We start from the raw sequence: 27,610 nt of genomic DNA, 5'->3' as shown, positions 1-27,610 counted from the left end.
GTGATGTCCTCCAAATGTTACTGTGTGTGTGCTGTATGTAGGTGTCTGTGTTTGTTCAGGGATCTATTTCTGATGTGGTGGTAATGAATGGCACCTGTTTACTGTCCTTACTTCGCCATCACTTTTGAATTGTCGTAATTCTTAGATTTCATCACCCGCCACTACATTTGAAAGCATGTCAGAGTGCCTAATCCGCATTTTGTTTGTTTTTACTTGCAATTATTGCTTCCAAACAGCATGACTGCTGCAGCATGTCAAACCTGTAGAGACAAGCGCTGTGCCCTCGGGTATGATCTCGCCTGTATCCTCAGGGAGGAAAGTCTGCTATCACGAAAGGACCGGTGGTGGCATTTAGAGGGTTAGTGAAGGTTTGTTTAGTCAAAACACAAGAAGGATTTGAGCAGAATGATGTGGTCTGAAATACAGAGTGTGTTATGGAGCAGAATAAAGGGTTACGGGTGGTTTTGTGAGGTGTGGCGAGAATCCAGGAAGCAGCCTGTGGTTAGCGCGGTAATGTCTGAGCAGGGGAAGAGTCCAATAAGCAGGCTTGTGTGTCTAGCATGTCTCTCTCACCCCTTAACGAGAATGGCATGCAGTGCTCCCCGAACACCCCCTTTCCTCACTGTACTGAACCGCACTGTGTCCCACCGTGCACCCCCCATCCAGCTTCAAAGCTGCAAATAACAACAACTGAAGGGGGAGAAGATGAATGAGGATGAATGAATGTGCCCCTTCCTTTGCCCCCAAACCACCCCCGCTCCCTGCTCCCCTCCAGCCTTCCTTCCATCCCTGACAGTCTGCCTGCACACCGCTTACCTCTGCAGGCCTGTGTTGTGAACGTGGCCAGTGTGTGTTACCTACATATCTGTTAGCGCCCCTCCTCTGTCGGGATGCCCATTTAAAGGACTGTCATTTCCAAAGGTCAGGAGTGAGCCCTGCACACAAGTGTTGTCCCGACACTTGGTCTGGAAAAAATAAAGTGGCCTGCCTCCCCGTCCGTGTTCCGTTTCTGCCTATGGTGGCTTTGACTCGTATCTCAGATGTCCTTTCCCTTTCTTCCTCCTCCTCTTGTCTATTTTTTCGCTTGCTCCACTGTCAGGATATTACGATAGACACCTTGTGTGAATTAGCAGCCAATGAGGAAGTTGTGCTTTGCTTTTTTGTGCGCCCAGCAATAGGAAATGCCCAGAGGAACATGTGATACCACCGATTTTAACAGGCATTATTACACTCATTAGCACCATGACTGGACTGAGTGCAAACAGTTCAAGCATATCAGTTGATGTGTAACCTACCTTTGAAGAGGAAGTGCGCTGGGCCACAGGCGTATCGAGCAAGGACATGACCCACTGTGTTGGTTTGGTGGGAGGGCTGTAGTAAGCACAGTGTACACACAAGTCCACATCCTTATTTAAAGAATGAAAGTGCAAAGTATGAGCCCTGTTCAACTGAACAGGTGATCAATTATTTAAAAATACTATCATTATGTCTGTTAGGTGATGCTGCACACATGTTGAAATACTTTAGCTCTTTATAGTCCACCGTTGTTCTATTGTGTAATAGAACTAGTATTGTCTAAGAATTTATGGATGTTTTTAAGCAGAAAATCAAAATGCACCTTCATATTTTGACATCTGAGCAAGAATGCATGCGACGTGGAGGAGTAGTGTAGGCCACACGTATCTTCTGACAGACGTTAAGAGAACTAGTCTGGAGAAGAGGGGAGCTCGTTGGGGTGCTTCAATTTGAAACACGTTGTCAGGCTTCTGCCCATTTTCCCATCCTGTGGTGCCTTGAAGGGACCACGAAAATATGAGAGTGTAATACGAACCAGTCACTGTGTTAGTAGCCGTTTCCCCCTAAGCTATATTTATTACCTCTAAAAATACAAAGTGGTTTTCTAAAATAAGCCTGGCTCCTGTTCTGTCCAACTAAATCAAGTGAATCTGCAACACAATTGGTTGTGACTTATTGAAATTCCATGTTGTGCACATTTTTCAACTCTGAACTCTTAAGTTTGTTCTGGCTGAACCACGTGCCTTGATCTTTTTCCATATATTTAATATGCAGAAATCTAAGCATGTCATGTGCCAATAGCAGGCAAATGAAGAGGTGCCCCTCAGTCAACCTGTTAACACGTTCAACAGGCTCCTACAGCAGGTATGACTGATGGGGATTCGAAGGTAAAGACTAGGGGAAATATAGTCATTATTTCCTTCCACACCTCTGGTACCCTTTTAAAGCCTAAATACCATCTACTCTATCATTTACACCAGGTTGATGGCTATTAATTGAAGTTGGAATTACCCCATGGTGTCGTTACTACTGGTTCACCTCGTATCTGTAGCTTCTGCTTCTGTCTACTTGAGCTCTGTTCTGCTGCTACGATGCATATTATGTCACACGTTGAATGTCTTTTTCCAATGGGGGCTCAGGGGATGTTATTTTCCCCTTCTCGCTGTCCTAGATCTTTAAAGGCGTTTAATCTGAAAAAATGCAGTGTGTGTCTTTTAGTTATATTTATAGGCGACGACATTTCTCATTTACATAAAGCCTAGCTAATCAGCTTTCACAACAACAGTGAGGTAATGTCTCGACAGGTCTCTCGGGGAAGCACAATTAAAACATGTCCAATCCTATAAGAGGCAGTCGATCGATAGAGTCTAGGAATGGCAGGCATTTAATGGAATGTTTTAGAAAAGAGTTGCTAGATTTTATTTATATTTCTCCATTCTCCAAATATACAGCTAGTTTTAATGAAGAAACGCAATCAGCCTCAATAATAATAATAATATAATAATAATTATATTTTATGATGCAACAGTACCTGAGAATACCTCACTTCTATGTTGACTGTAAATTGTTCTAACAGCATTTTGGGAACTGTGTGTATGTTAAATTCAGTTCCATTCTAATCTCAGCTGTTCGTCTGGATGCTGTGGAGATTTATGATGCAAGGGATTATAGGACACTCTCTTCAGCTCAGGCTCAGTGACACAGCACCCTGGCTCTCAGATCACCGAGTGTGTGGTGGACAAGGGGAGGGGTGTGTCTTGGGGCAAGCGAAGGCCTTTGGACATATTTATTTTCCTCCCGTGAGCCTTTTGACCAAGCCCTTCTCGTCAATCTTGTGCTGTCAAACAGGGCCAGAGGTGGGAGCTCCTGTCTCTCTCCCACAGAAGCCACTGTGTATATGAGGACCCCAGGGTCAGGCCCCGGATGCTCCTTCGGTAACTGTTGTGAAACCTGCACTGTACATGGCGGGAGAGGTGCTGAGAGCTGTTCTGTCTGTCTGCTCCTACGTCACCAGGAAGATGGGAATCATTGTGTTTCTGATTCTTATTTTAATGTCCAGTACACTGCGTATAGGAATCATTTTCATAAGCGGGTGAATGAATAAGACTCACCCAACTTCAAAGCCACCCAAGCTCCTATGGTTTGCCTTATCTTAACCCCTTCCTTCCTTCCTCTGTCAGCTCAGAGGACAGACAGCTGAAGGACAGGTTTCATATTCTGCAGAAATCCTTACATGTGGCCTGAGGGAAAGTTGGTTTAGGGGTGAAGATGGCAAGGGGAGAAGAGTGCAAGACAGAGAATAGAATGACCTCATCAAACCAAGTTTTTACATATGTTCCCCCATCTTGACACGCGTGTGTTTCTGATCTTACCGTTTTTCTGGAAGAGGAGAATGTTTCCTGTTTGAGCAGACTGGCGGGTTCACCGAGGAGTCGGGGGGTCGGGTTGCTCAGCCGACGTCTGGTTCTGTTGAAGCAGATTCCCCACATCTCCATCAAACGGCAGCACTGTTGTGGCACGGCTCTGAAAACTGACCCTGGTGGTCACTTATCTCTGGGGGTCTGTGGAAGAACTGAGGCAGAAACACTCTTTGCTGCTCCCCTGTTCCTTTTCCAGTCTGAAGCAGTCGTCAAGGTTTTCTCCCTTGTTCTTCATGCATCTGTACGATTTCTTGTATCTTATCATGTGCTTCCCTCACTGACATATGCATCTTAATGGCTTATCCAAGCCCCCCAGGAATATGCACTCAGAGGTGCAGCAGTTCATTCACACTTGTGTGTGTCTGTGTGTGTTTTCCCTCCTGTCAGAGTCTTTGATTGAGCAGGGGAGCAATCTGTTGAGCAGGGTCATCGCTTGACATGAGCAGTAAGCAATGGGTTGATGTTCCTCCACCTGAAATGTGATATAGTAGATAGATGAGAGGGTGTGTGCCAACGCTCCCTTGTCCAGACTGGTTCCTGTCTTGCTAATAAAAGAGATCCCTTTTTAGTTTTGGATACTGATCTTTCCACAGACGTTTAAAGATCTTATTCACGGTTCACACTGCATTTGCCCCTTAAACTTTCACAGCAGGCTCTCGGTCCCAGGTCGTGATTCATGGAGTGACAGGTCTGCCTCTGGCCACCATAAGGGCCCAATCAGACAGGGTCCACACACACAGATGCTGCAGACAGAAACATGTTGCAGCACTGCTCTTTTTTTCATGTAGACCTTCACTGTACAACGGCAAGAAGCCTGACGTTTGTATTCACTTGTGTTTAGATTTGCTTCTGTGTTACAGTTATAAACCTACTATAAATCTATTTGAACTATACATTTAATTGCCCAAGATAAACACAAGCAATGGTCAATGATTTTTTTTTAAAATATTTAATTTCTCAAACTGTGTAGACATCCACAGCCCCCACTTAGACAAGCTGTGTGTAAATGGAATTTCCAATGAGCACTTTCTTTTCTCACTTAGAAGAGATTTGGAGTTCAAAGTATATGTACAGTACAGTACATGTACAGTATATGAACCAAACATTGCACTGTATTCTAAAATGAGACATCTAGCAGTGGAGCATGGTGAAGGAGCCGTGTGGCTCGGGCTGCTTATTTGCTTTTTGTCTGGGATGACTTTATCACGACGGGGAAAATGAATTCCCATGTTTATTAAGACGTCTTTCAAGAAAGCATTGTGTGGCTTTCTGCCAGCTGAGACATGGTGGATACTGATGCATGAAAGTGATGGCACTAAACATCAAACAAATCTACAACACAATGACTTGAAGTTAATAATATCTAGCTAGAGCTGCTGACAGAAAAGAATACGCTTGAGCTGAAGCAGGTCTGAGAGGAGGAGTTCCTTCACAACATTGTGCAGATCTGGTCCACAGCTACTGGGAGGCTGGTCCAAGGTTATGGCTGCCAAAATAGTTTGAGCAATTATTAAATGAATGGTTTCACTTTTTCCACTTGCTTTGTTCATGTTTCATAATATATATTGAGTAAATTCATTACAAGTCTTTTTTTGGGGAATGTTGTTTACGTCTGATGAAGATTACATCAGATTTTTATTGTTTTATGACCATATTTCATTTTGATTCCAAAATCGTTGTTGCTCCAATGGATTAATAAATGTTCCTTATGTGACACGATTGCATTAAATCACACCAGGAAAACATTGGCTTAATTTTTGCCATTAGTCATTCCTCTCTTACTTTGTGGAGGAGTTTGGTGAAACATTTTGTTCCTCTTAAATCAGCTGACAATCTGGAAGCGCTTTAAAGATCCAGACCCATTTTGACTTGTACTGAGATCCCGTCTCATCACACCTGTAATGCCCATGGGAGTCTTTCTGCAGACGCACAATACATAATTCCAAGAGTATAAGAGTAAAAAAGTATTTAATTTGAAAAAGCTATTCATTGTGTTCATTGTTTTCTTGCAGTGTTTCCGGGCATTGTGCTGTAAAGGACCGCCACCTCCAAGACCAGAGTACGATGTGGTGTGCATCGGCCTGACAGGTGCCGGAAAGACCAGTCTGCTGTCCCGCCTCTGTAGTGAGGGCAGCGATGGCATCGTTCCAACAACAGGTAGACAAACGCGTGACAGTGATTGGGCAGAAGCACGTACCATCCACACAAACCTTGTCTACTGTACAGACCTTCTGTTCTCACATCCCTTTTCTAGAACATGTCCACTGAATTAGCATCATTCAGATAACACTGTCCAGATATTACATCTTCCAACAGGGGGAAGCATGTCTTCACCGTGCCTTTCAGTGTCCCAGAGCTCACGCTAGAAACACTTGCCGGCCAGTACCGAGCTTTTTTCTGCTAGTCAAGTGGGAGGCTGGTGTTAAGTACGTCAAGAAGAGGAGGCTTTAGGGTTAGAACATCATTCTCCTGGTAGTGAAGACTCTGCTTTCCATATACACAATGCAATTCCTCAAGGACACCGACATTCCTCTATCCTCCCCTGGTTTTGTCAGTTTTGAGCTGTTGCAGAAATCCCACTTTAAACTTGGTCATTGTGCACTTTCATCATCAGAAGCTTAATATAATGCAGTTTCCAAATGTCTGGCTGCGTGTGCGTGTGCATGCGTGTGTGTGTGTAAAGGGTGGACCATGGGAGTGAACACCTGTCTGCGTCTGTCACAAAGGCTTCATAGAATAAAATATGTTGATTTCATTCATTACCTCAAAGGTATTTTGTGACATTCTTTGTAATAAGCTTCAGCTATCATCACCACATTAGCCAACATCTACACAGGATAATGAAGCTCAATGAGGGGGGGGGGGTCCCATGGCCTCCCATGGCCTCCCATGGCCTCCCAAGGCCTCCTCTGCTTCTTGCTTCATGATTTTGTACTCTTGTAATGTCTTCATTAAGTCAATCCAGTTGTTACCAAATATTGTGACTACAAGGCATTTAAGGCATACAGTGCAAACCACATGGTATCACATCAACTTACCAAGTCCTACACACTACTAAATATTTTCCTTTTTCACATGTTTTGAGTCACCAGGGCCACACTGTTATTTTCTTTAATTTTTACAGTACCGATAAGTTGACAGTCCTTTTGTGTTCACCAGCTGGAGGTTTGGACAAAGGTATACTAAAGGGAGACAACATGATAAAGTGGGTTTAAAGCATCTTCTCACTATTGAAGTGCAGCCCAGCCAACATTCCTAAAAGCCCCCTGTCATCACTCCTAACATGTGCTGTCCACACTTGTGTCCATGCAGACAATCTCTACATGTTATTACAGTCAATTTTCATTTTTCTCCTCTCAGGTTTCAGCATCAAAGCAGTGCCATTCCCGAATGCCATCTTGAATGTAAAAGAACTTGGAGGTAAGAAATGTGTGCCCTTCTCCTGCCTGCAAAGCTTTCACAATTCATCCTGACAGTTTCCTCCTTTGCCATGTGAAAACCACACTTGGCTGTGGCCCTACACTAACTTCACTGTGGTTTTGGTTTGAAAAAACATATTTAAAACACACTGTAAGAAACTGCTACCTTTTTAAAATCCACTGTGAGGGAAGCAAGTGTGAATACTGAACTGCTTTTATTGACAGATTTATTGTACGTTAAGACTCATGTTTGGTCTAAGTGTCTAATTTAATCAATTTATATTAACAATAAATATAAAGTCAAGTTGCAAAACTTCATAGAAAGTGTACATTTTTTAACTCTCAATTGCTAAACTAATGTCTTTAGTCATGTCTAAAAGATATAAATGTTTGAGGTAATCTCGCTAATAAAACTGATGATTGTGATCCATCACATAATGAATTGCTGACGTGAGTCACTATGTATACCACGGATGCACAAGCATGTTTATTTTACCTCGAGTAGCATCACACCTTTCTTTCACAGACTGACGTTTGTGTACAGACGTCATACCTGTTAGTGTTTCTGCACCCTGTCCTTCCTGGAAACGAACCGCACTCTAAGAAGCTGTTTAATAAGCACAGATGAGAGATCTTGAGGTGGAGGTACGTAAACAGAGCAGAGGCAGAAGAAGGGCTCCAGACCTTAAAGGGAGCCCCGAGAGAGGGATCCATCAGTGCTACATGCAACTTAGTGACACCGGAAAATGTATTGTTTTGTTGAAAGTTCAAATAATTTATGTTTTCTGTGCTATGGGCACATGACAGGTGCAGAGCATATTTAGAAGCCTCACGCAACCTTCCCTTTTGAGAAGATGAAAAACATACAGACACACATGCACAGAGGCTCTTTAAGACCACCAACGAGGGTGCTACCAAATTTGGACAGACGCCTTAGGGGGTTTTCAAAAGAGGTTTTTCTGGATTGGGTCAAAGCTCGTCTGGTGGGACATTATTGTGGTTGGAAAAACACTGGTCCCACGGATGACACGTTTGATTTAGAGGAGTTAGTGCTGGCTGCCACCACAGCAAAGGATGATGAAATCTGTTCTCTCTTTCCCTCTGCCCCCCTGCCTGGACCCTAACTGCCCTGCGCCTTTATTTTTTTGAGGGGGGGATACAGAGAGCATAGGAAATTGAGCGATTTATGGCGGGTGAAAACAAGCACATGATGTTTTGATGCTTCTAGTGACTGGTTCAGTAAGATTAAGTTACTGTTTGCACCTCATCTGCTTAGGTTTGGCTGAGTGACCCTGTGCACTTCTTGGTCCAAATGGAAATGAGGCAAACGTGAGTGCTTGCCTAACAGGTCATTAGTCAGTTTCTTCATCGCCTTTGAGGTTTTTTCTGATTAAGCCCCCTGTGTGCTGTTTCTGAGCCTAACGCTTCCTGTGTTCCTTTACTAAACAAGTAAACACGCCTGCTCTAGTTGGATGTGATCTTGCACTGCATCAGTGATGCAGAGAAATGCTACAAGGTGTGACTCATGGACGTGAGTATTCCTGACCCAGCAAAGCTGCTTTAAACAAAACTTGTTTTTTGTCAAGAGAGGAAGCACTTGTTGAAGAACATGAAAACGTGCCCCACTGACGTGTATTTCCTTCCCCTCCTACCTAAAATGCACTTGTTAGGAGTCGCCCCTACATGGCACTTGGAGTCGGCTCAGCGGCCGCTTCTCCTCTTGTAAAATGAACCCATGTAAATAAAGTTGAGTAACAACTGTGACACTGGTTGTCACTGAACCAGATAATGTCTTTTACCTGCTCCTTCATCGTGTGCACGGGGCAGATTGGCGTGTTGTCTTCACTTTCTAACCAGAGGCAGGTAACCTGATGTATGATGAGGACCTACGTTTGTCTGACGGATGCGTTTGTCAGTGAGGTCCCCGCCATCTTGTTTCCATTTGTCTTTCTCATCAAGGGCTCTGGTTTCTGTCTCTGCTTTCTTCCTTTCCTTTCTGTCTGCCGTTCCTTCCTCTCTTCTTGCTCGTGGGTTGAGCTGGTCATGCTATCTGTGTCTCTCTTGTGCCTGTCTTTCAATATTTTGTCAAGCCTCGCTTCCCTATTGATTCGATCACAATGTCTGGCCTTGATAAAGCACAATGCCTCGCAGTCACTATTTCGATTTCAAACAGGGAAAGTATCGCTGAGACAGCTGCGACATAATTAAATCCAAAGTCTGACTGAAATAAACCTAAATGTGGCCATTTCTACAGCTGAGCAACAGACTATTTGTGCAATTCAAACAGCTGTGCACACTAAAAGACAAACTGTGTGGTCTCACTCGAAAATTATATCAGAATTAAATAAATACGCAGAGAATGGAGCATTTTGATTATAAGTTTGCCAGAATGAAAAGAAATCACTTAATTATTTGTTGGGAAATACCGCTGCATCAAAACTGCAACTTTCTAAAATATTGCTTTGTCTTATTGGCATTCATTCTTTTTGTTTAGCTGCGAGTCCTGGTGAACATTTGCTACCCAGCTGGTGCCAGGTACTGTTTGGGGATTAGGTGAGAAGGGCACCTCAAGGGACACGGGGAGGCATCTATTAAGTGTGTATGTCTGTCTGGACAGTGACATGACGTCAGGTCTAGACGGTCTATTTCACAGTGTGCATTCATGCCACACCATGACAGCTGATGAAAAAGTGCTTCTAATAATCACCACTCGGTGTTGTTCTTTAATGATGGGGCTGTGGGTCAGAGTTGAACCTTTCAGGGTGAAGTGGCTATGATTTGCACATGCAGTGAATGCGTTTTAAAGATGATTTTCCCGCAGATGTGTGTGCGCCGTTGTTGAATGTCAAGCATGCACGTGGCGCATCTGCTGAAAGAAAGAAATGTGCTAATTTATCCCTGAAAATTTGTGTACATCGCTTATTAGTGGTCCGTCGTAACATGTTGAGATGCAGTAATATCACAGAACATTTGCCCATTGTCCATGACCACCATCAGGCGAAACTATGTGAGCACATCTAGCAAAACCACTAAACTGTAGTCATCGCAGATGCAATGTGGTTCTCATTACTGTCAAATAGCAGCACAGTGTGTGAGCGTTACATTGCCCGGCAGGGGAGTGTTTTCTCATATAGGAAAAGACTCTAAAAGTGAAATAATTTCTCCTTTCTCTTCTGGGTTACAGCCAATATCATTAACTCATCTATGTTTCAGACCTCGTTTCCATGTAAACCTGATATTTTGTTCATGTGAGCACATCAGGTTTTGTCTTCAAGATGCTTGGATGCTTAAGTACTGTATAATATAAATAGCGAGGTTATGGTGATTAATCACTGATCCTCCAAACAGTCACATCACTTGTCTATAACCATAAACAGCTGTGCCAGTGGAGGGGCCTGGAGTGGCAGCACATAAATATTTCAAAATTCAAAAATTCATAGGCACTTCTGTAAACTAGCTCTCTGTATGATTTGCATAAATGAGTAGTTGATTTGTGTTTTGGACTATGCCTCATGCAGGAACTGTTTACTCAAAAACAGACACTGCAGAGACCGCAGGTCAATGGGTGTATCAACAGCTGAAGTGTTTTCCATCTCCCTCCAGCTTCTGCTCGAGCTCATTCCTCAATGAAGTAAGCAAAGTTTATTAGCAGCGCACACACTGTTGCAGCGCTGCTTCCATCGCTGCATTGTAGCTGTTTTGTTCAGGGGAAAAACACTGTCTGCTTTTCGTTAGGGAGACTTCAAAGAAAGTTGCCTTCAGTGTTTCGACTTTCAAGAGTAAAAAACGATCTGATTAGCAACAGCGTTTGCTTGCAAAAGTGTGAATCATAGGATGCAGAAATCTGTGCGCTCCTCAAACTCAGTGCAAAGCTGAAAACTCTACCTGAAACATGTCCAGCAACGAAGGAACGATCGAGCCACCAGGGCCCCAACAGCAGCCTGAATGAGATCAACTGGAAATTTCGGGAACTGGGATTATCGATGCCGACTCATTTTAGAAATGTAGAGCATCACACGGTGTCATATTTCCAGATGGGTTCAGAAACACCAGTTATCAGACGCTCTGAGAAACGGACCTGTTATTGATTTTGTTGTATAATTGCTTGCTTGTGTTTTACTGGCATTTACTTCTACATTAGTCACACTTTTGTTTAAAAAAATTGTAGTAACCTGATCATCAAAATATTGTTGCCACTTGTGTTTGTGTACATGTCACGTCGGCCGTTCTCCTCACTCCTACTGTGGTCAACATGTTTATTTCAGCACCATAAATCTGCTTTTCTCTGCGGTTTGATACCATCGTTTTAGTTTCTCTTACAGCCATTGGCTAATTCATTATTAGGGAATGATTAAAAGTAGAAATTCCAACTTGCATGTCCTAGAATAACTTGGTTACTGATAGATATCAATGCTATATCAATCACTATAATGCAGTGGTGGCGTCTTCCTTTGGACATATCCACAGTAGAAAGAGAATCGACAAGGACCTATTTGATTAATGATATTTTGACAGGCTCCAGCATCCCTCAAGAATCATGACGTCATGTTTGGAAATCCTCCGGTCAGACCAATAGGTGGCAGAAGCTGCCAGCGAGATCCGATGAGACATGACAGACATTCCACCATTTCCCGGCAAAGATGAGAGAAACTTCCTAGTCAATCTCTCAAGTGGCACTTTGTCTGATAGCCTTCCACTCCAGTGAGAGGTGTGAGTAGAAAGAGTGGGGGAGGAAAGCACGAAGGGAGGGAGAGCGTGCAGGAAGGGAGGTAAATGTCACTGAAAGCACTTCGTGATGTTTAAACATTTGCCAGCCTCACAGTTCGTCACTCCTTGGCAGTTGCCTTACTATGAGCAACAATAACAAAACAACGGTTCACAAGATTGCAAAGGAAGTAACCTCACCAGACGGAGGAGGATAATTTTAACCAGAGAAAGTACAGGCTCCAAAACCCAGTGCACGTACTTGCTCATGGAAACGTGATAGGACTCTCCATAATTCTTTTATATGGTCAACAAATTTGCTGGAATTGCAAACACACAAAGATATAATGAAAAACACATTGTGAAAAAGACATCATTCAATTAAGTCAATAAAGTGTAATGAAAGAATAGAAACGGAATCTCTGGTGTATTTGAAATTTGAATGGGAGGTGCTGTGGCTTGATAAAGATGTTCTATGAGGAATTCTTGTGCTGTAATTGTGCATTTTAACAAAGAAACTGTTAAATATTATATAATATAATATATATAATATAATATTATTTAATAATTTTATAATGGTTATTTTACATACATACATACATACATACATTCCACCTGCGCAATGGCCTCGTCCACTTGGCCTAATAACAGGGATCAGGAAGTGCGGTCAGTGAATGGATGAACGGATTTCAGTTTCATTTCGGTTGAAGGAAAGAGCAAGATGTTGCAAAGCTCCAGGAGCATGAGTAACGTGGAGGATATGACTCGCACATCATGGTTTGTGGTGTGGAGTTTGTCACCATCAATGAAGACAGAGCGACACCAGCAGCTGTCATCAGTCATTCCTGACCTTAAGAGGAACAGGGTTTTTTTTTTTTCATGAACTGAAAAGTAATATAATAAAAATGTGTTGTAAATGTTTAGTGGTTGTTGCGAACTATGACTGTCCATCTCACAGACAGGAGGTACTTGTTTAATAGTGCAGACATTTAGTCATCTGAGCACGAACGGGGGAAAAGACTGTATTTTATGTGTTTCTGTCGATCAGTCTGTACTAAAAAAAGCTGAAAATCACATTCTGTTACTACAAATAGTAGCACCAGTTATGATGGTGATTCCTCCCAGAAATCTTTAATGACCTCATCCATCTGTATGCAGGAGCTGACAATATCAAGAAATACTGGAGCCGTTACTACCAGGGGTCACAGGGCGTAGTCTTCGTGCTGGACAGCGCCTCGTCGGACGAGGACCTGGAGGCGGCTCGTAACGAGCTCCACTCCGCCCTGCAGCACCCACAGCTCTGCACACTGCCTTTCCTCATCCTCGCCAACCACCAGGACAAGCCTGCCGCTAGGACGCCAAACCAAGTAACTGCAATCCGTACACCTTAGAAACATTACAGCTCCTACTTTAGTTGTATGGAGGGCTTGTGTCATTAGCACACAAATAAAGGAGCGGGCTGTGGATAATGTACCATGTGCATATGGTGCTGGTGTGAGATTGCATGAATATGAATCCAAGGTCGCCTACTGCTGCCAGACCCTGAGCCAGGTGTGTTCATTAATAACCCAGTGGACTGATGAACACCTTGTTCCTTGACCTTCAGTCGTACGCCCAGAATTACTGCAGCTTTGGTTGTTGCAATAGTTTGTGGTGATAAGAGGAGCAGGGTTTGTAGTAAAACAAAAGGCTGAGTGTCTTGTTTGTCATTGTCTTGTTTGTTCCACACTGATCTTGGAACAGCGAACCAGCTTTTTCTGGTTCACTAATGGTAGGTGACAAATGCATTTGTCTTGTAGGATGTTTTGGCTCCGTGTTTGTTGCGTTGCGTAGGAATCATCAAGCTTCTGAGCGTCTCCACCACATGCTGTTAAAGAACGTCATAAGTACAAATGCTTTCTGTTATTTCTTTAACTTTTGTTTGGCTGAACATCACTCCAGCAGCAGCAGCAGCAGCAACGGCGATGCTGTAATGATTGGAAGATAGTACAAATGTCATTTTGCAGTCACGGAGCAGTCGGTCATATCATCACCTCCCGTCAGGACAGAGTTAATCACTGCTTTTAGAGGCAGGAGTCAAATGCAACTCCACTAGAATGCTTGTTGCACCATTGTTTTCTCTGCCTCGGTCTTGTCTTGCCTAGTTTGTACTTTGGCTTCCTCTCCCCCTCTTTACTTCTGCTGCTGTACTTCCTCGTGGAGTATGATGCTGGTTTACTCATGTTTCAAAAATCTGGAGCATCACTTTCTTGCACATTCACAAGATAAATACACATACTGTAAATACAGATACATATGCATCACCCAGAAGAGCACATTTAATGCTTCTGAATCATCTTGAACAGAGTCATCTGCACTTCCTGTAACATAGACATGAGTGTTACTGTGAACTAAACTGGAATGTTATAGAGGATTTTGAGTACACCCTATGACACCACTTAAATCAGTCCATGTAATTACTGTGGGTTGGGTGTACTCGACACAAGCTACACAGTGATGTTATAGATGTTTTAAATGGCTTCTGCTTGCTTTAAACCAGCACTGGTCTCGTTGTTGGCCCTCATATTGTACCTAATTAATCGGGTCTGGAAGCTGCCCACACTTTCCTAACGGTCTTCGCGTGATGTGTCCTCTGCCATATTTGATCTGTCATTGCATCGGTTTCTGGAAGTATTGAGCTTTTGAACTGTTTGCAAACACTGATGACACGTGAGACCGGCTAATGTGACTGGGTGTTGACATGGATGTTTCCTAGGGGCAGGCTCAGTTCATAATGAATGACTTGCATTCAGCAAGTTAATCAGAATAGACATGGAAGCTGGTTTTGACTGCACTTGCACTGTAGCACTTCTATCTGTTACATTGTAGTTATAGAGCTGATATCAGAGTCATCTTGATTCCAAAAACCCACTTTAGGCTAGTTATTTGTTATATACAGTATGTTATACAGGACTTAGCTGAAACAAAGTCATGTTCTTTGTAATACCTTGTGTGATGTGTGGTCATTGTGAGTGTTATCATGCCTGCTTGTGCATATTAGCATCTGACTCATGGCTGTGTCACTGAAGGCACTTAGTGTTCAATGACTCATGAGTAATCTTTGCAAAGACGAAAGATGAATTTTAGACCCACTATGAGATAAATTATTGACTTCCCCTCTTCTGGTTCACTGTGTTCCTTTGCATTTATAATACGTATATGTAGCGTACATGAATGAATTAATAAATTATTTGGTCTTGTTGAGGTAAAATAGTGGAAATAGAGACACATTATAGTCCACCCAACTGCTGGAAAGTGCAAAAGTGCAAACCCCTCATGTGTAAACTAACCACTGTGAAGTGAAACTTTTTAAGTTTCTTTTCAGTTCTCACCAGGTTCACGTCCTATTGCTTTCAGATTACTTTGGGGGAATTTTCACCTCACTCATTGAGCTTTGAACATAATAATAAAATAGGCTCCACGTCCTGTACTAAAACTTTATTTACATAACATGTTACCGCAAATCAAGAACAGGTATGAGGCTTAAACGCACATGAATCGGCTCTTTATGTTATTTTTATCATCTCAAAAGCTTAACCCCTGGTCTGTCACACATGTGAGGTGGAGGTTCATTTATTTTTTGGTCACTATACTGTACAGCATGCAATCAGACCTTAACATTTTTATTATGACCTATGAAACTTTGGAATAATAAAGCATTACTCATTGATGATGGCTGTCAAAGTGCTCTTTTGAAGAGCCCTGTTACACTAAAAGTACTAAGGTGTATGTCAGTCACAGGTGGCGAATTACTCCCAACACACAGTAGTGTTTCTCTTCAGCGGAAGATAAAATTTAACAGATAAAGATGTGCCACTTCCTGTGTCTTAAAGTGTCAGTCTTGGTTGTTTGAAGCACGGCCTCAGCATGAACCCGGGGAGCGATGGCTAATGTCCTAATGTCACTGCGTCCATCTATACTGGTGCAAACATAGCATATTACTATTTTATTAGGAGTGTGTGTGTGTGTGTGTACTGGGTGTAACCCCTGTAGAGGTGCTGGGGTTCAATGCCTTGTACAGTATAAGATGCCTACAGTATTGCCATCAACTATAATAAAATGAAATAGAAGCTTATAATTCAACAATCCCTTCTTATATTCTAGTTTATATCGGTTTTCCACTTTATCATAAAACCTTTAATTTACTAATCTGATATATGTTTTACACTTTCTTCTTTTTACAGTGATGTAAATAATTATTTTTGATTCAAAGTAATGACAGAAGGTCCCACAAATATATCTTATTAAATATTATTTTTACGTGTATATAGGAAGAATTGTATGGTCTGTACCTACATGTACCTGTACAGTGTTTTTTTTTTTTCTCTGGTCTTGTCGAGAGTATGTTTGTTCTTGTGTGTGACCGCAAGTAAAAACCTCAGTCTTTGTCTACTGTAAATAAAAGTCATAGCCTGAGCTGCCAGAACTACCCATTTGAGCACCTCATCTAAAGCTTGGAGAGGTGAGTCTGTTTCCCTCCCTCTGCCCATCTCAACGGTTAGTTGCTCAGTTTTTACAATTCTTTTCAATTTGTAATGAGACGTCATAATTGGTCCTAGGTTTTGGGGCAACACCCACAATTTACAGTAAATTGTCCTGCCTACTTTTTCTCACAATCAAAGCTACACTTGACAGAGAATATATAAGGGGCAAAAGGGATCATTGCATGGAAAAATTATGTGTATTAACAGCTTATTCACCTAAATCAACCATGATAAATGATGAACCTTCAGTTTAACATATTATGGCCACTTTTCAGCCATTTTCACCTACAAGCCATTTACAACATTTCCACTGTATCTTTTGGTCTTTTGGTTTTGAGAAATAACACTTTGTGATGTGATTCAAAATTTTTAAACCGTGTTTTCTGTGATATACTGTAACACATTGATGACAACCCTTGATCCATTCTCAGAAGAATCAGTCTGGTTACATCCTTAGTAATCCCCTTAAAATGTTTAAACGATTTAGGCATGTCTAAATGTTTATTAGGCATGTCACTCAAAACTAAAACAAGACGTCACGCATAAGGTTTCTGTGTATACAGAACGTGATGCATGGATTTAATTCTGCAGGTCTGTCCACAGTTTTCTTTTTCAATCCCCTGTCTCCAGTCCCTCTCACAGGGGACTGTGGTTTCATGAGGACCATGTGACACCGCTGTCTTTATGACCATTGCTTTTCAGAAGTATTGGGATGAAATTGTATTTTTTCAGATCTTCCGAGAAGAAAGAGTGTGTACACACACGTGAGCAACACACGCTACATTTATAAACTGACATCAATCATAGCAGCTTCAGGTTCACAGTAATAATTGAAGAGGTGTTTCGGGACAATGGTAATTACAAGAAATAATGACATGCAACATGAGGCTTTGTCATTTAGAAAGGAGATGTTCTTATCAACCATTTTTTTTTATATAATACACACATAAAATTGCTACGTTTTCCTACATGTAATCATGAACTTTGCTTTGGCCTGTCACTGCATGATGTCTACTGATGGAGGTTTGTTATGGAAACAATGTAGTGGATCTGTCACCGAACGCCTGTACACAATCTAGATTACAAAATCGGATTAGAGCCCCAGAAGAACTAAATTATGTATTGTTATGGAGTTTTATTGGAACATGTGTTGGATTTTGCAAACGTCCCACTGCAGACCCCTGCCTCCTGTAACCAGTTTCCATCTGAACTCTGTAAATCTCCATAGACAGCAGCTGCAGGTCCTTGCATCTTGTGAATGTTTGACAGGCACCACCCATGAAACAAGCCCAAATTTAGTTGGTCTAAGGTCTACTGGCAGCTATTCTGGCGAGGACACTATACACAAATGACGTCTCCTTGTTGGCCTTCTTCTCACAGCAACCTCTGTGTTGACAGAACAAGGTGGCTCATTTCCTTAGCACACACACCAACTTCCATTTGCCTGTGCAGTTTTCTGGGGCGCTCCTTGTTTACTGTGTCACATTAGTGACTTAGGGTGTTTCTGGCGCTGCTAGAGCAAGGGGTGAGGTGAAGGTGGCGATGGGGTAATTCAGCTCGGCGGACCTGTTAAAGGCCTCTGTGCTGGTGAAGTGTTTTTCAGGGGCAGGGTGGGTCTGGAGAAGGTAGATGGAAACGTGGGACAAAATTCCTTGTTGACATCAATCTCCTGCCTTTGGGGGGCCCAAGGAAGCTGGGAAGGAGTGGAGGGGAGGTCACCCTGTTGATATAACACCTCAACAAAGCAGGTCTGTTTGGATGGCTGGGCCTAATGGACTGCATCCACGAGGGGCTCTTGTTTTAGAAAATGCTGTCAATGTGTGGACAGAGGTGAAGGTCTCCTGGTTGGATTGGTGCTTGTTGTCTGGGACAGACCGAAACCGATGATACTGTATGAAGAGTGGAAACAATAATGGAGCCCACGGAGGGAGGCAGAAAGATGAGAGGTTTAATAGAAGTGGAGTTGTTCTATGTTGAAGTGGGGAAGAAGCAAGGAGGAAAAACAACAAAGCCACAAGATCTGACCTTGAGAACCACGATGATGGCTCTCCGTCGAAACAGAGTACAGAAGCACTGGAGCGCTGTGGTCAAGTCCCAGATGGCTGACTGGGAAAAGCACCCCATTTCTCTCTTTCTTTCTCTTTCACACTCCCAGTCCCCCGTTGCTCACTCACACAAACACTCGAACTCTCGAGTCAGTCCGTTCCTGAGCAGTCCCTTCATGCCTGAGTCTACAGCGAGGAAGCAACGCCTGGTATGAATTGGAGAACATCTGTTTCCAGTGTACCAAATCGAAATCTCATGTTGCGTTCGCATTGTGACAAAGTTACACCGGACAGAGCGGCAGCCACTTGAATGCGTCACGCACTAGTGGGATGTGCTCTGTACCCTACCAGTGAATTACAGGGGCTTGACGTTAATTGTTATTTTGTGTTTTTAACTTTGTCCCAGCTCTTGTTCTCCCAATTTCCGGAAAATCTAGACGACAGTGCTGAGAAGCAGGATGGAGACACTGACAGATTTTCACCTCCTCACCAACCAGCATGGAAACAATCATTAATCATCAATTTGCCTTGTTTTGACAAAAACAGACAGGCAGACACACACACACACACACACACACACACACACACACATTTGAGCGCTTTGACGCAGGCATTGTTTGTTTCATATGTGCCTTCAGCTGATCCTGGAGAGCATCATTTCTCTCACAAAAATAATTTTGTTCTTGGTCGCTGCGGACACAGTCACAAGCCAAGAACATATCATTTGTTGCAAAGACCTGCATAAGTGAGTGAAGGGAAATGCTTCCAGGCTGCAGGCTTCAACCATATATCACTGTGTTTACCTCACGGTGTCCTTAGTTCAGGTTCTAACTGTTCCTGTCAATTATTATGTATTAAATTTCTTTACTGTAAAAGCACCTGCACCCAGACTGGTCTTTAGAATGAGTGTCTTTAGGGACAGCAGACCCTCACATACCCTCACAGGAACCAGTCTACAACAGAGCATGGAGGACGAGTTCTGTTCTGTTCTGTTCTGTTCTGTTCTGTGGGCAGCTGTTAAGGTGCTGTGGCCTTTTCCATCCACTTAAAGACGTCCTCATCTAAGTTCTACGTTGTAACACTTACACACTGTGTATCAATGTGTCACAGAGACACACTTGCACATGCTGAGAGGGGGTGATAGACAGTGAACAAAAGCATTACACATACCCTGAAATGCCATCTGATGAGTGGTGAGGTGAGACTTTGCATCTGCACTGCATAGATCTAATGAGTTGGCCTGTTGCCGTGGCGTCACCCGTGCGTCTCCATCCTTAGGTTAATGTTTTGTTGTGTGGTGTAAGGTCCCCCTTCTTGCTCTTTTTTTAGCATTCATTCATCTGAGCAGCCGTGGTTACCCTGAACTTGACACACAACTCCTTTCAGAACATTGAGGCCATATACTATAAACTGCACCAGTTGCTTGACTCTGAGAGCTTTCTGTCAAAAATGTGTAGCTCTAGTGACAAATGGTACAATTCCATACCTTCTTTTCTTAGCGTATGCTTTATGTAATAGATGCACCCACTGGGTAATACCTTTATGGTCTGGCAGACTGTGTGATTCATTCTTTGATTTCTTTCCATGTCCTCCTTTTCTCATCCCCCACTTGTACAGCAAACCCCCCGTAAAAATATTCAAGTTTTTACCTCTGAAAATGTTGAAGCTAATCCAGCATACGAAAACCTATAACTCATCGGAAAGCATGTTTTCTGGAGGGAACAACCTCACCAGCCCCACAGCTGAGTGCGTTTCTCTGCAGCCAGCTTCAGTTCTCCTGTGGTCCATAGGAATGTGACTCGCACAATGATGGAAAACCCACAACCAACGAATTGTTACTTCCATGAAAGTGGTCTCATTTGACCAATGACTGTGTGCCCCTGTTGAAGGCAGAAAGTGAAACAGAAAGGCAGGTGTGATCGTGTGATTGACACTTTTCTATTTTTGACATTAATTATTGTGGATATTCTGAGGGGTGATTGGTGGAACTGTCAGTGACAGCAATAGGTGAGGCCACCACCAGAGATTAAAGGGTGATTGGGTCATGGTGTAGGGAAGTAATTGTTAGCCAAACTTTTTGTCTCTATTATCAGGCTTCCTGAAATAAAGTGGGTGGAGTGGGGGCGTGGGGGCTGTGCCTGGCTGTCTGTTTGATCATTGATCTCCATGACCCTGTTTGAAGGGTCTTAATCTCTCAGTTGCCCTCCTCAAGGATATTTTGAGGGAGGGTGACGGGGTGGATGTTGACCGGGAATCTACTAGAGAGTGAGAAAGCTTTAGAGAAAGTAATGGGGGTCTTTTTCCACTTGAGTGGAGATTCAGGGATGTATTCAGCCAAGAAGGTGTGTGAATATGTGTGCACAGGCACAAGTGTATGCAAATGAGAAATATGAACTTAATACAAGCTGACGTTGATTTCTGACTGTTTAACCAGACGTATTTACAGTTTGGGAACCACATCATTTTATCTGTAAAATGATTGTTATTGTGTTTAATAGTAGTAAAAACACGTCACAAAACTATGTTCCACTGAAGTCACAAACTTGGCGTGAAAGTGCTTTTCTTTCCTAACCTCGCTGTGCAGTGAACACGATGCAGTGACAAAGTTCTATCATCGTGCAAGTGTCCAACTCAATCCTTGAAGATTTACGGCCAACTCTGGTCCGGGTCTCGGTGCTTCAAGTCCTCGCAGCACTACACGCCATGACAATAAGCGGATAACGCTGTCTCTGTCTTCAGGGCTCAAACTCAATGTTGTGACAAGACAACCAGACTGCACCCTTTCACATACATCTGCCCCACAGTCGAGCGGCCACATGCACCGGACTTTCACCATATTCTTCAAAGCTGTGTTTAACTTAACCACAATCATTTTTCTGGCATATTCTCTATTTGTACGTGTTGTGTATACGTTTCAGAAATGTTGGGGTGATTGTGCTCTAATTTATGTAACCTCATCAATGATATAACACAGCTTGACTGAAATCCATATGAACTAACAGTGAGCGTTATGTTTTGAGAGTTGCACTTGTTTTTTGGACTGAAATATTTTTTGTGAGACCATGACTCCATTTACACCAGTCATATGAAGTGTCTGATAGATTTATGGGATTTAAGACACTTTCATTTACACTTGGCCACATGCATCTCTGTTGGCCAGACACAAATTTAGTTGCAATCCATCCTCGTTTTCCCAGGCCACACACACATCAATGTCATCCCTCCTCCAGTTCAGAAAGAGGTGAAGCTTCAAGCTGTTTGATAACTCGCGCAAACACTAGGAGGAGAAAAAAAAACGTAAGCACTTTAGCAGTTTGGTCAGCCCTTTAGCTTCAGCTAGCATTAACACAGTGGTCAGTCCAGTTACAAGCTGGATGAAGGTTTTTGACCAGGATTCGTCCCTAACATGAAGTTGCTGATTAAACTAGTCTCTCCAGTTGCAGAATATTGCAAAGTCATAAACATATTTTTTTAAAGTGATGCTAAAATGTAAATAGTCCTGATGTCTTAGTAGCAGCATAAAAAGACAAGTTAACAGAGCATTAAATGATTAAGTGCCATCAGGTTTTAAAGACTTTCAAGTACACGATTAACCAATTTAATGGTCTCAGTGCACGGCTACTAATGGTTCTTAGGAGAGAATGGGAGGCAGAGTCTTTAGGCTCCTCAGTCAGGTTTTAGAGGCCCTTTGCAAAGTTCTCCTGTTGTTAGGAAATATTGTTTAACATCAGAACATAAACCATCTTAAAACCATCAGGTGCAGCTGTGTTGTACTGTGGTGTAATGTGTTTGAAGTCTTTTTCTCTATCAGACGCTGCATGAGGTTGCTGCTTTATTCACGGCTTGTATTTTTTCCAAATGGTTTAAATTAATTTTAATAGATTATCATATAAAACACCCACGGGTTGAAGCAACTGACAGATTCAGGTGGTCCATCTGATTTGATTACAGGAAGTAACTCACAGCTGTTTTGAAATCAGTTCTGTGCATAATGACTTCTGGGAAAGGATGGATTTTGCATCCTGTCTTTTTTTATTTCACTGATATAAATCACAGTTTTGCAATACTGTTTATTGAGGTCATTAGGTGTACATTTTTATCTACAATTAATATGCTACACTGAGGCAGGCTTTTCTCTGCAGGTTTCATGTGGTTTGCAAAAATCTACCTGTTTTGTGAGATGACAGGAAGAATGAAGAGGAGACGGGGGATTGTTTTCATTTGGGACTCTTTGGTATTCAGGCCAGATAATTAGGTTGCTCTTTTAACTCGTCTTGTCTTTAAAACATCCAGATGCAGCAGAGTGTTGTCAGACAAGGTGTGACGCTCCAACACGCCCTTCCATGAGCAGCTGTGTGAATGTGCTCACTTTTACACACGTGTGCTTCAATAGAAATCAGCCTGTTGTGTTTTGCATGCGCAAACGTTTGCGCTATAATCTCTCTTCATTGTTGTGTCCCACTCCCACTCACAGTGATGTTGTGTGGTCAGTTCACGGCTCACCCCCAGGAATGCAGCTGCACTCCAAACACAGACACCACGTTCTCCCTCTGCTTTACTGTCCTCAGGTGGAAGGATTTAAATACACTAACGTGCTCAGAATCCCTGAGAAGGAAACCATAAAGAAGGCATTTAATGGGAAGAGGAAAACCACAACGCTGGGTGAATTGTGATAATGACAGACGAAACACTTCCTGGCTTCTTGTCTTAGCGGAGATAGTGATCTCAAGCACCGTAGGCAGACGCGGAGTCAGTGACGAGGCTGAGGAAAAGCGAGAGGACGGAGGAAGCACAAAGGTGCAAATGAGAACAGGAGCAATCTTCCTGGCCATCGTCTGCACCTCTTTTTTTTTTTTTTCCAGCACATGAATTGTATTCAGGCCATAAGTTTTGCATGTGCTGTTTATATCTTTATATTTTTAGCTCGTTATAACAGTCTTATCAAACCTTTGTATTAATGAGCAGTTGATATATTTGCGTGCTTGTCTTTAGAGAAACCGTTCCATTAGTTGGTTTTTTGTTACCTAAAAGCTGGGCTCACCCAACGTGTGTCACGTGATCGTGTGTCTTTGAACTGTTGATCGGAGCATTTCCATTGATCCGTCTGCCTCTGGTTCATGTATCCACTGAGGGTCCGGGTGCTTGGGTTCCCCCGTTTATAGAGCTTTTATACAGCTTTTTTTAACCCCACTCTGATCCGTCACTGCTGATTTGTTAAGTTACCAGGCTTGTCTTCAGCCGGGACCTGAGACCCGATCATAAATCAACATCTGAGCGCTGACAGGTCTGTCAGAGATTTCAGCACTTACTGCATTACAGGTTATGTGTTTTGGCCTCATATGTTATGTTTTCCAAGCCGATTCCCTACGTATTCTTACATATACAGTAGACACTCACCTTGATATAATGATGCTCTGCTCTCCGTGCTTCAGCGTCTGCATTCCTTCATGGCACAACCACCTCCAGATGTTATCCTCCTGTACTTTACATTTTTTTAAGTCAGGGAACCTTTGCTTGGGTTGGATTTCCCTCCATAAAGCCACTTTATTTGCAAATGTTTTTCATCTCTTCAAAGACTCTGACAAGAGAGCCCCTCAGCGGAGCATTCTGGATAAAACATTAAGCAAACCGAGACTCTCAAACCAAGTCTTAAGAAGACAAACGGCAGCTTAGAATATATGACGGTGTAGATTTATTAAAACTGATGTAAGAACTTCACAAGTCCATTCCATGACTGACTCTGCCTTACTGTAATGACTCCCCTATCTTTTATTGAGCTTACTAGACCTTCGGGTTCACATTTCATTTGAATCCTATTTTTCTGTGTTTCCTCTTTCACATCCTGAAACGTTCTTGAGCCATTGCTAAATATTTGACAAGGTTCCTGTGTCAGCTCCGTGTCACCCTGCAACCAACCTACCCCCTGCGATGGCAGACACGTCCGACCTACGGGCTTGTCAGGTACCATCAGTGCAAAGCTTGTGCCATGTGACACGCCCGGCGGCTTGCCAAAAGGTAATTGTGCTAATTGGTGAGCGCCAATCCTGTAACAAGGCTTTGAGGGGTGACCCACCGACACAGATGAAAGCGCTCAGATTTGTCCTGTGTCAAGGACTTGTGGGTAATCGGCACGTCCGATGACCTGCGGGCCAGAAGGGCAGGACCACAGTGCTGGGACCGATCTGGTCATGGAGAGGGAAGAGATAGTGGAACAGAACTGATGGGAGTCTGGGTCATTTAGAAAATCAGTATCTGGAGATGATTGGAGCTTCTTCTTGAAGTTGATAAATACAACTTGAAGCTCTGACCATAAAAACTTTATCTTTCCTTTTTTTTTTTTTTTTGCAGCTGTTTCATAATTTCAGCTTTTCTTTGGAAAATGGTGAACTGAACACACGTGTAACCAAGCGACAACAAATCTGCTTCTACCTTAAAATAAAATCAATTACTCCCTGAGTTGTGTAAGTGCAGTCGGTGAACAACCAGACGGAACTCTCACAAAGGGTTTACCAGTGACCAGGTCATTTTAGTTTTGCAGCTTTAGTTGTCTGATAGCCTTAGCCTGGTGCGGAGGGAGGGGGTGTTTGGTCTTAGCCTGAATGGCGAATCGGTTTAAAACAACATTGAACATATGCTTCTTCTAGTTCCTTTGGATGCGTTGTTCGTGACAGTAGTTGTATTAAGCTCATTCTGATATAACATCCTATGTCCAAAAATCCTTCCCCTAATTCCCTGGTAATTGTTTTCACATAGCACTTGCAGGACTGTCTGAGCCTGACTGAAGACATGCAGTTGTTAAAGCAATTTAGACATCATAATGAAATTGCTGTCCGACAGCCAGACACTCAGAGACACACTAAATGTCTGACAGCTGTGTAGGTGTGAGAGAGACTGCATTTTTAAATTAAAGTCTGTCAAATAACTTGACTATTATGTGATTTGAGATTCACATACTGTACTTAGCGTGCATCCACACCGGCCCGCCTTTGTTCAAGCTATATTAATATATCATGTTTATCTTCAAACTAAAGTGAAGGTTTTATGGTGTGTGATGAGATGTAATGGATAGTTCTATTCTTACAAAAACACTGCACGTACATACAACCTCAACCGCAAACGTACACATACACTTTCTGTTTGCCTCATCAGTTCTCTTCAGCCCCACAAATATTTAGTGACAGATTAGCCTCGAGTTTCCCGTTAGGGGGCAGCCCAGAACCCACACACCGTAGGAAGTTATTTCACTCAGTTGGGATGATTCATATAGACGTGTCTTGGTGTCGTTGGTGTTATAACATCCTCTTTAAGGTCCGACCTCTTTCCATTGAATGAAAAATGTAGCATCTTGAACTGCAGCTGTTTTTTCTTTCTTTGTTACATTAACATGCTGATGTTTAGCCAGAGGCTAATGCAGCCTGTAATGATAATTGTGTGACTCACTGAACTTTATTTTATTTAATTTTGAACATGTTACCCTTGATCACAGATTTCAAACTGCCAGTGAGCTGAGGTTTTTGGTTTGTGTTGTAGAATCTTTAATTAAATGCTCAAACTAAGTGACTTAAATGCATTTTGAGAGCGACCCTTTGTACTTGAATAAAATACAATGTTGCCTAATTACGACTCATTTTTATTTATACATGTTTTCTTTAAGCATACCTAGGTTGAATAATGTCTGGAAGTTAATGCGGTACATTGCAGTGCTCATGCTCTTCACCCGTTACTTTTCTACTCAGAATTAAATGAACCATTTTAATTTAGCTCAAATGTCGGAATCATTTTTTGATTGCCGTAAGCTAAACTGGAAGAAAGAAGCAGCACACCTCCCCCTTTGATTTTGACTGTTCATTTTGGAGGGGTTAAACGGTGTGTGCCAGAAATGAAATGAATGCACGGAATACTTGGCAAGTCAGTCTTCCCCAGTGCAATGTAGCTACATGAACATGTAAACTGTCTGAGTTTTACAGACATCGCTGCAGGGCAGAGGGAATTACACTGTCACAAAGAGGATATGGAGCTGCCGTGATATCCTCCTGGCACATAGTTGAAGACCATCCAGGTGGAAATTGGTATGCTCTGCCAGGAGGGAGGTTCGTGGGAGGTGCTCATCTGCATCGGCAAGGATTGTCTTTCATGTAAACAGTATATGACTTTACCTGTTATAGCTGTCAGGGAGAAGAGGTGGTTTGTGATGCTGGGCGTGGAAGCGAACAGATGTTAGGGCTTGTGTGAATGTGTGTTTGGCTTTGCACACCTGTAGAGTTTTGGGATTCACAGATGTGTGTGCACTACTGCGCTCATGCGCACAGCAGAGAGTTTGGCACCTTTTCGTTACTCTGCTGCTTTCGCTGCCATTATTAGAGTTTGAGCCCTGTGTGGCCAAGGCAGGAGCTGTACCCTTACATGGTGTAACCTGAAACTGGAAGCCTGCATTTGAAAATGTCTGATAAATGATGTTTAAACACGGCACTGGCTGGAGACTTTCCAATAATAGAAACCCAATCTGTTCTTTGTGTGGCCTTAAAAGAGCTCTCGTAGTGTACGCTCACTGTCTGGTGCGATTCAGACCCGCCTCGTTCAGTCCAAGTGGTTCAGTTTGCATGTTTCTGTACCTTGAGGGGTTTCTGCTTCTTCGGGCCTGTCAAAGGAGAAGTCTAATCAAGTAGCAATAAGTAACATTCTCTGTCTGAAGAATATGTTGGATTAAGTAGTGAAGGATCATAATTAACACCTGTTGACTTAATAATCAACCAAAGACAAGCATATCTTATTGCAATTGATCACTTTTCATCATTGCGTTTCCTTGAGAAGGTTTTCAGCCTTTATTATAAAAAGCTGTGGCCACTCGTTCCACACTGATGATGAGAAATGGACACGTTACCAACAGGTTGTGAAAGCCAAGTCTGACAGGATATGATTAAAGCCACAGCATTATCTTAGGCATTCTTCAAGTGAGATAACGTATCGCAGCAAAGGGGCTAATGAGCGGCTTACTGCAGCTCTGTGTGTGTGTGTGTGTGTGTGTGTGTGTGTGTGTGTGTGTGTGTGTGTGTGTGTGTGTGTGTGTGTGTGTGTGTGTGTGTGTGTGTGTGTGTGTGTGTGTGTGTGTGTTTGCGCGCACATCTGACCAGGTTTAATCAGTTACTAGGTTGAAAAGGGGATTAAATCACAAATAATTTGAAATGTTTTTTTATATTTTGAAA

At 42.7% G+C, this 27,610-nt stretch overlaps 1 protein-coding gene across 3 annotated transcripts in view; it reads left to right on the top strand.

The window, feature by feature from the left end:
• The window catches only part of arl15a (ADP-ribosylation factor-like 15a), a 69,881-nt gene that overhangs the window by 18,629 nt on the left and 23,642 nt on the right, over positions 1–27,610 (top strand). For all 3 annotated transcript variants that reach the window (XM_029161582.3, XM_041072208.2, XM_041072209.2), the window contains exons 2-4: positions 5,729–5,873; positions 7,077–7,136; positions 12,998–13,206. In XM_029161582.3, the coding sequence (XP_029017415.1) occupies positions 5,729–5,873; positions 7,077–7,136; positions 12,998–13,206 (414 nt within the window). The remainder of the gene's footprint in view (positions 1–5,728; positions 5,874–7,076; positions 7,137–12,997; positions 13,207–27,610) is intronic.

The sequence above is a fragment of the Betta splendens genome, chromosome 9, assembly GCF_900634795.4.
Source record: "Betta splendens chromosome 9, fBetSpl5.4, whole genome shotgun sequence".
NCBI classification, from domain to species: Eukaryota; Metazoa; Chordata; class Actinopteri; order Anabantiformes; family Osphronemidae; genus Betta; species Betta splendens.
Note: the sequence above shows the minus strand (reverse complement) of the source record. Positions and strands in the feature narration are given on the sequence as shown.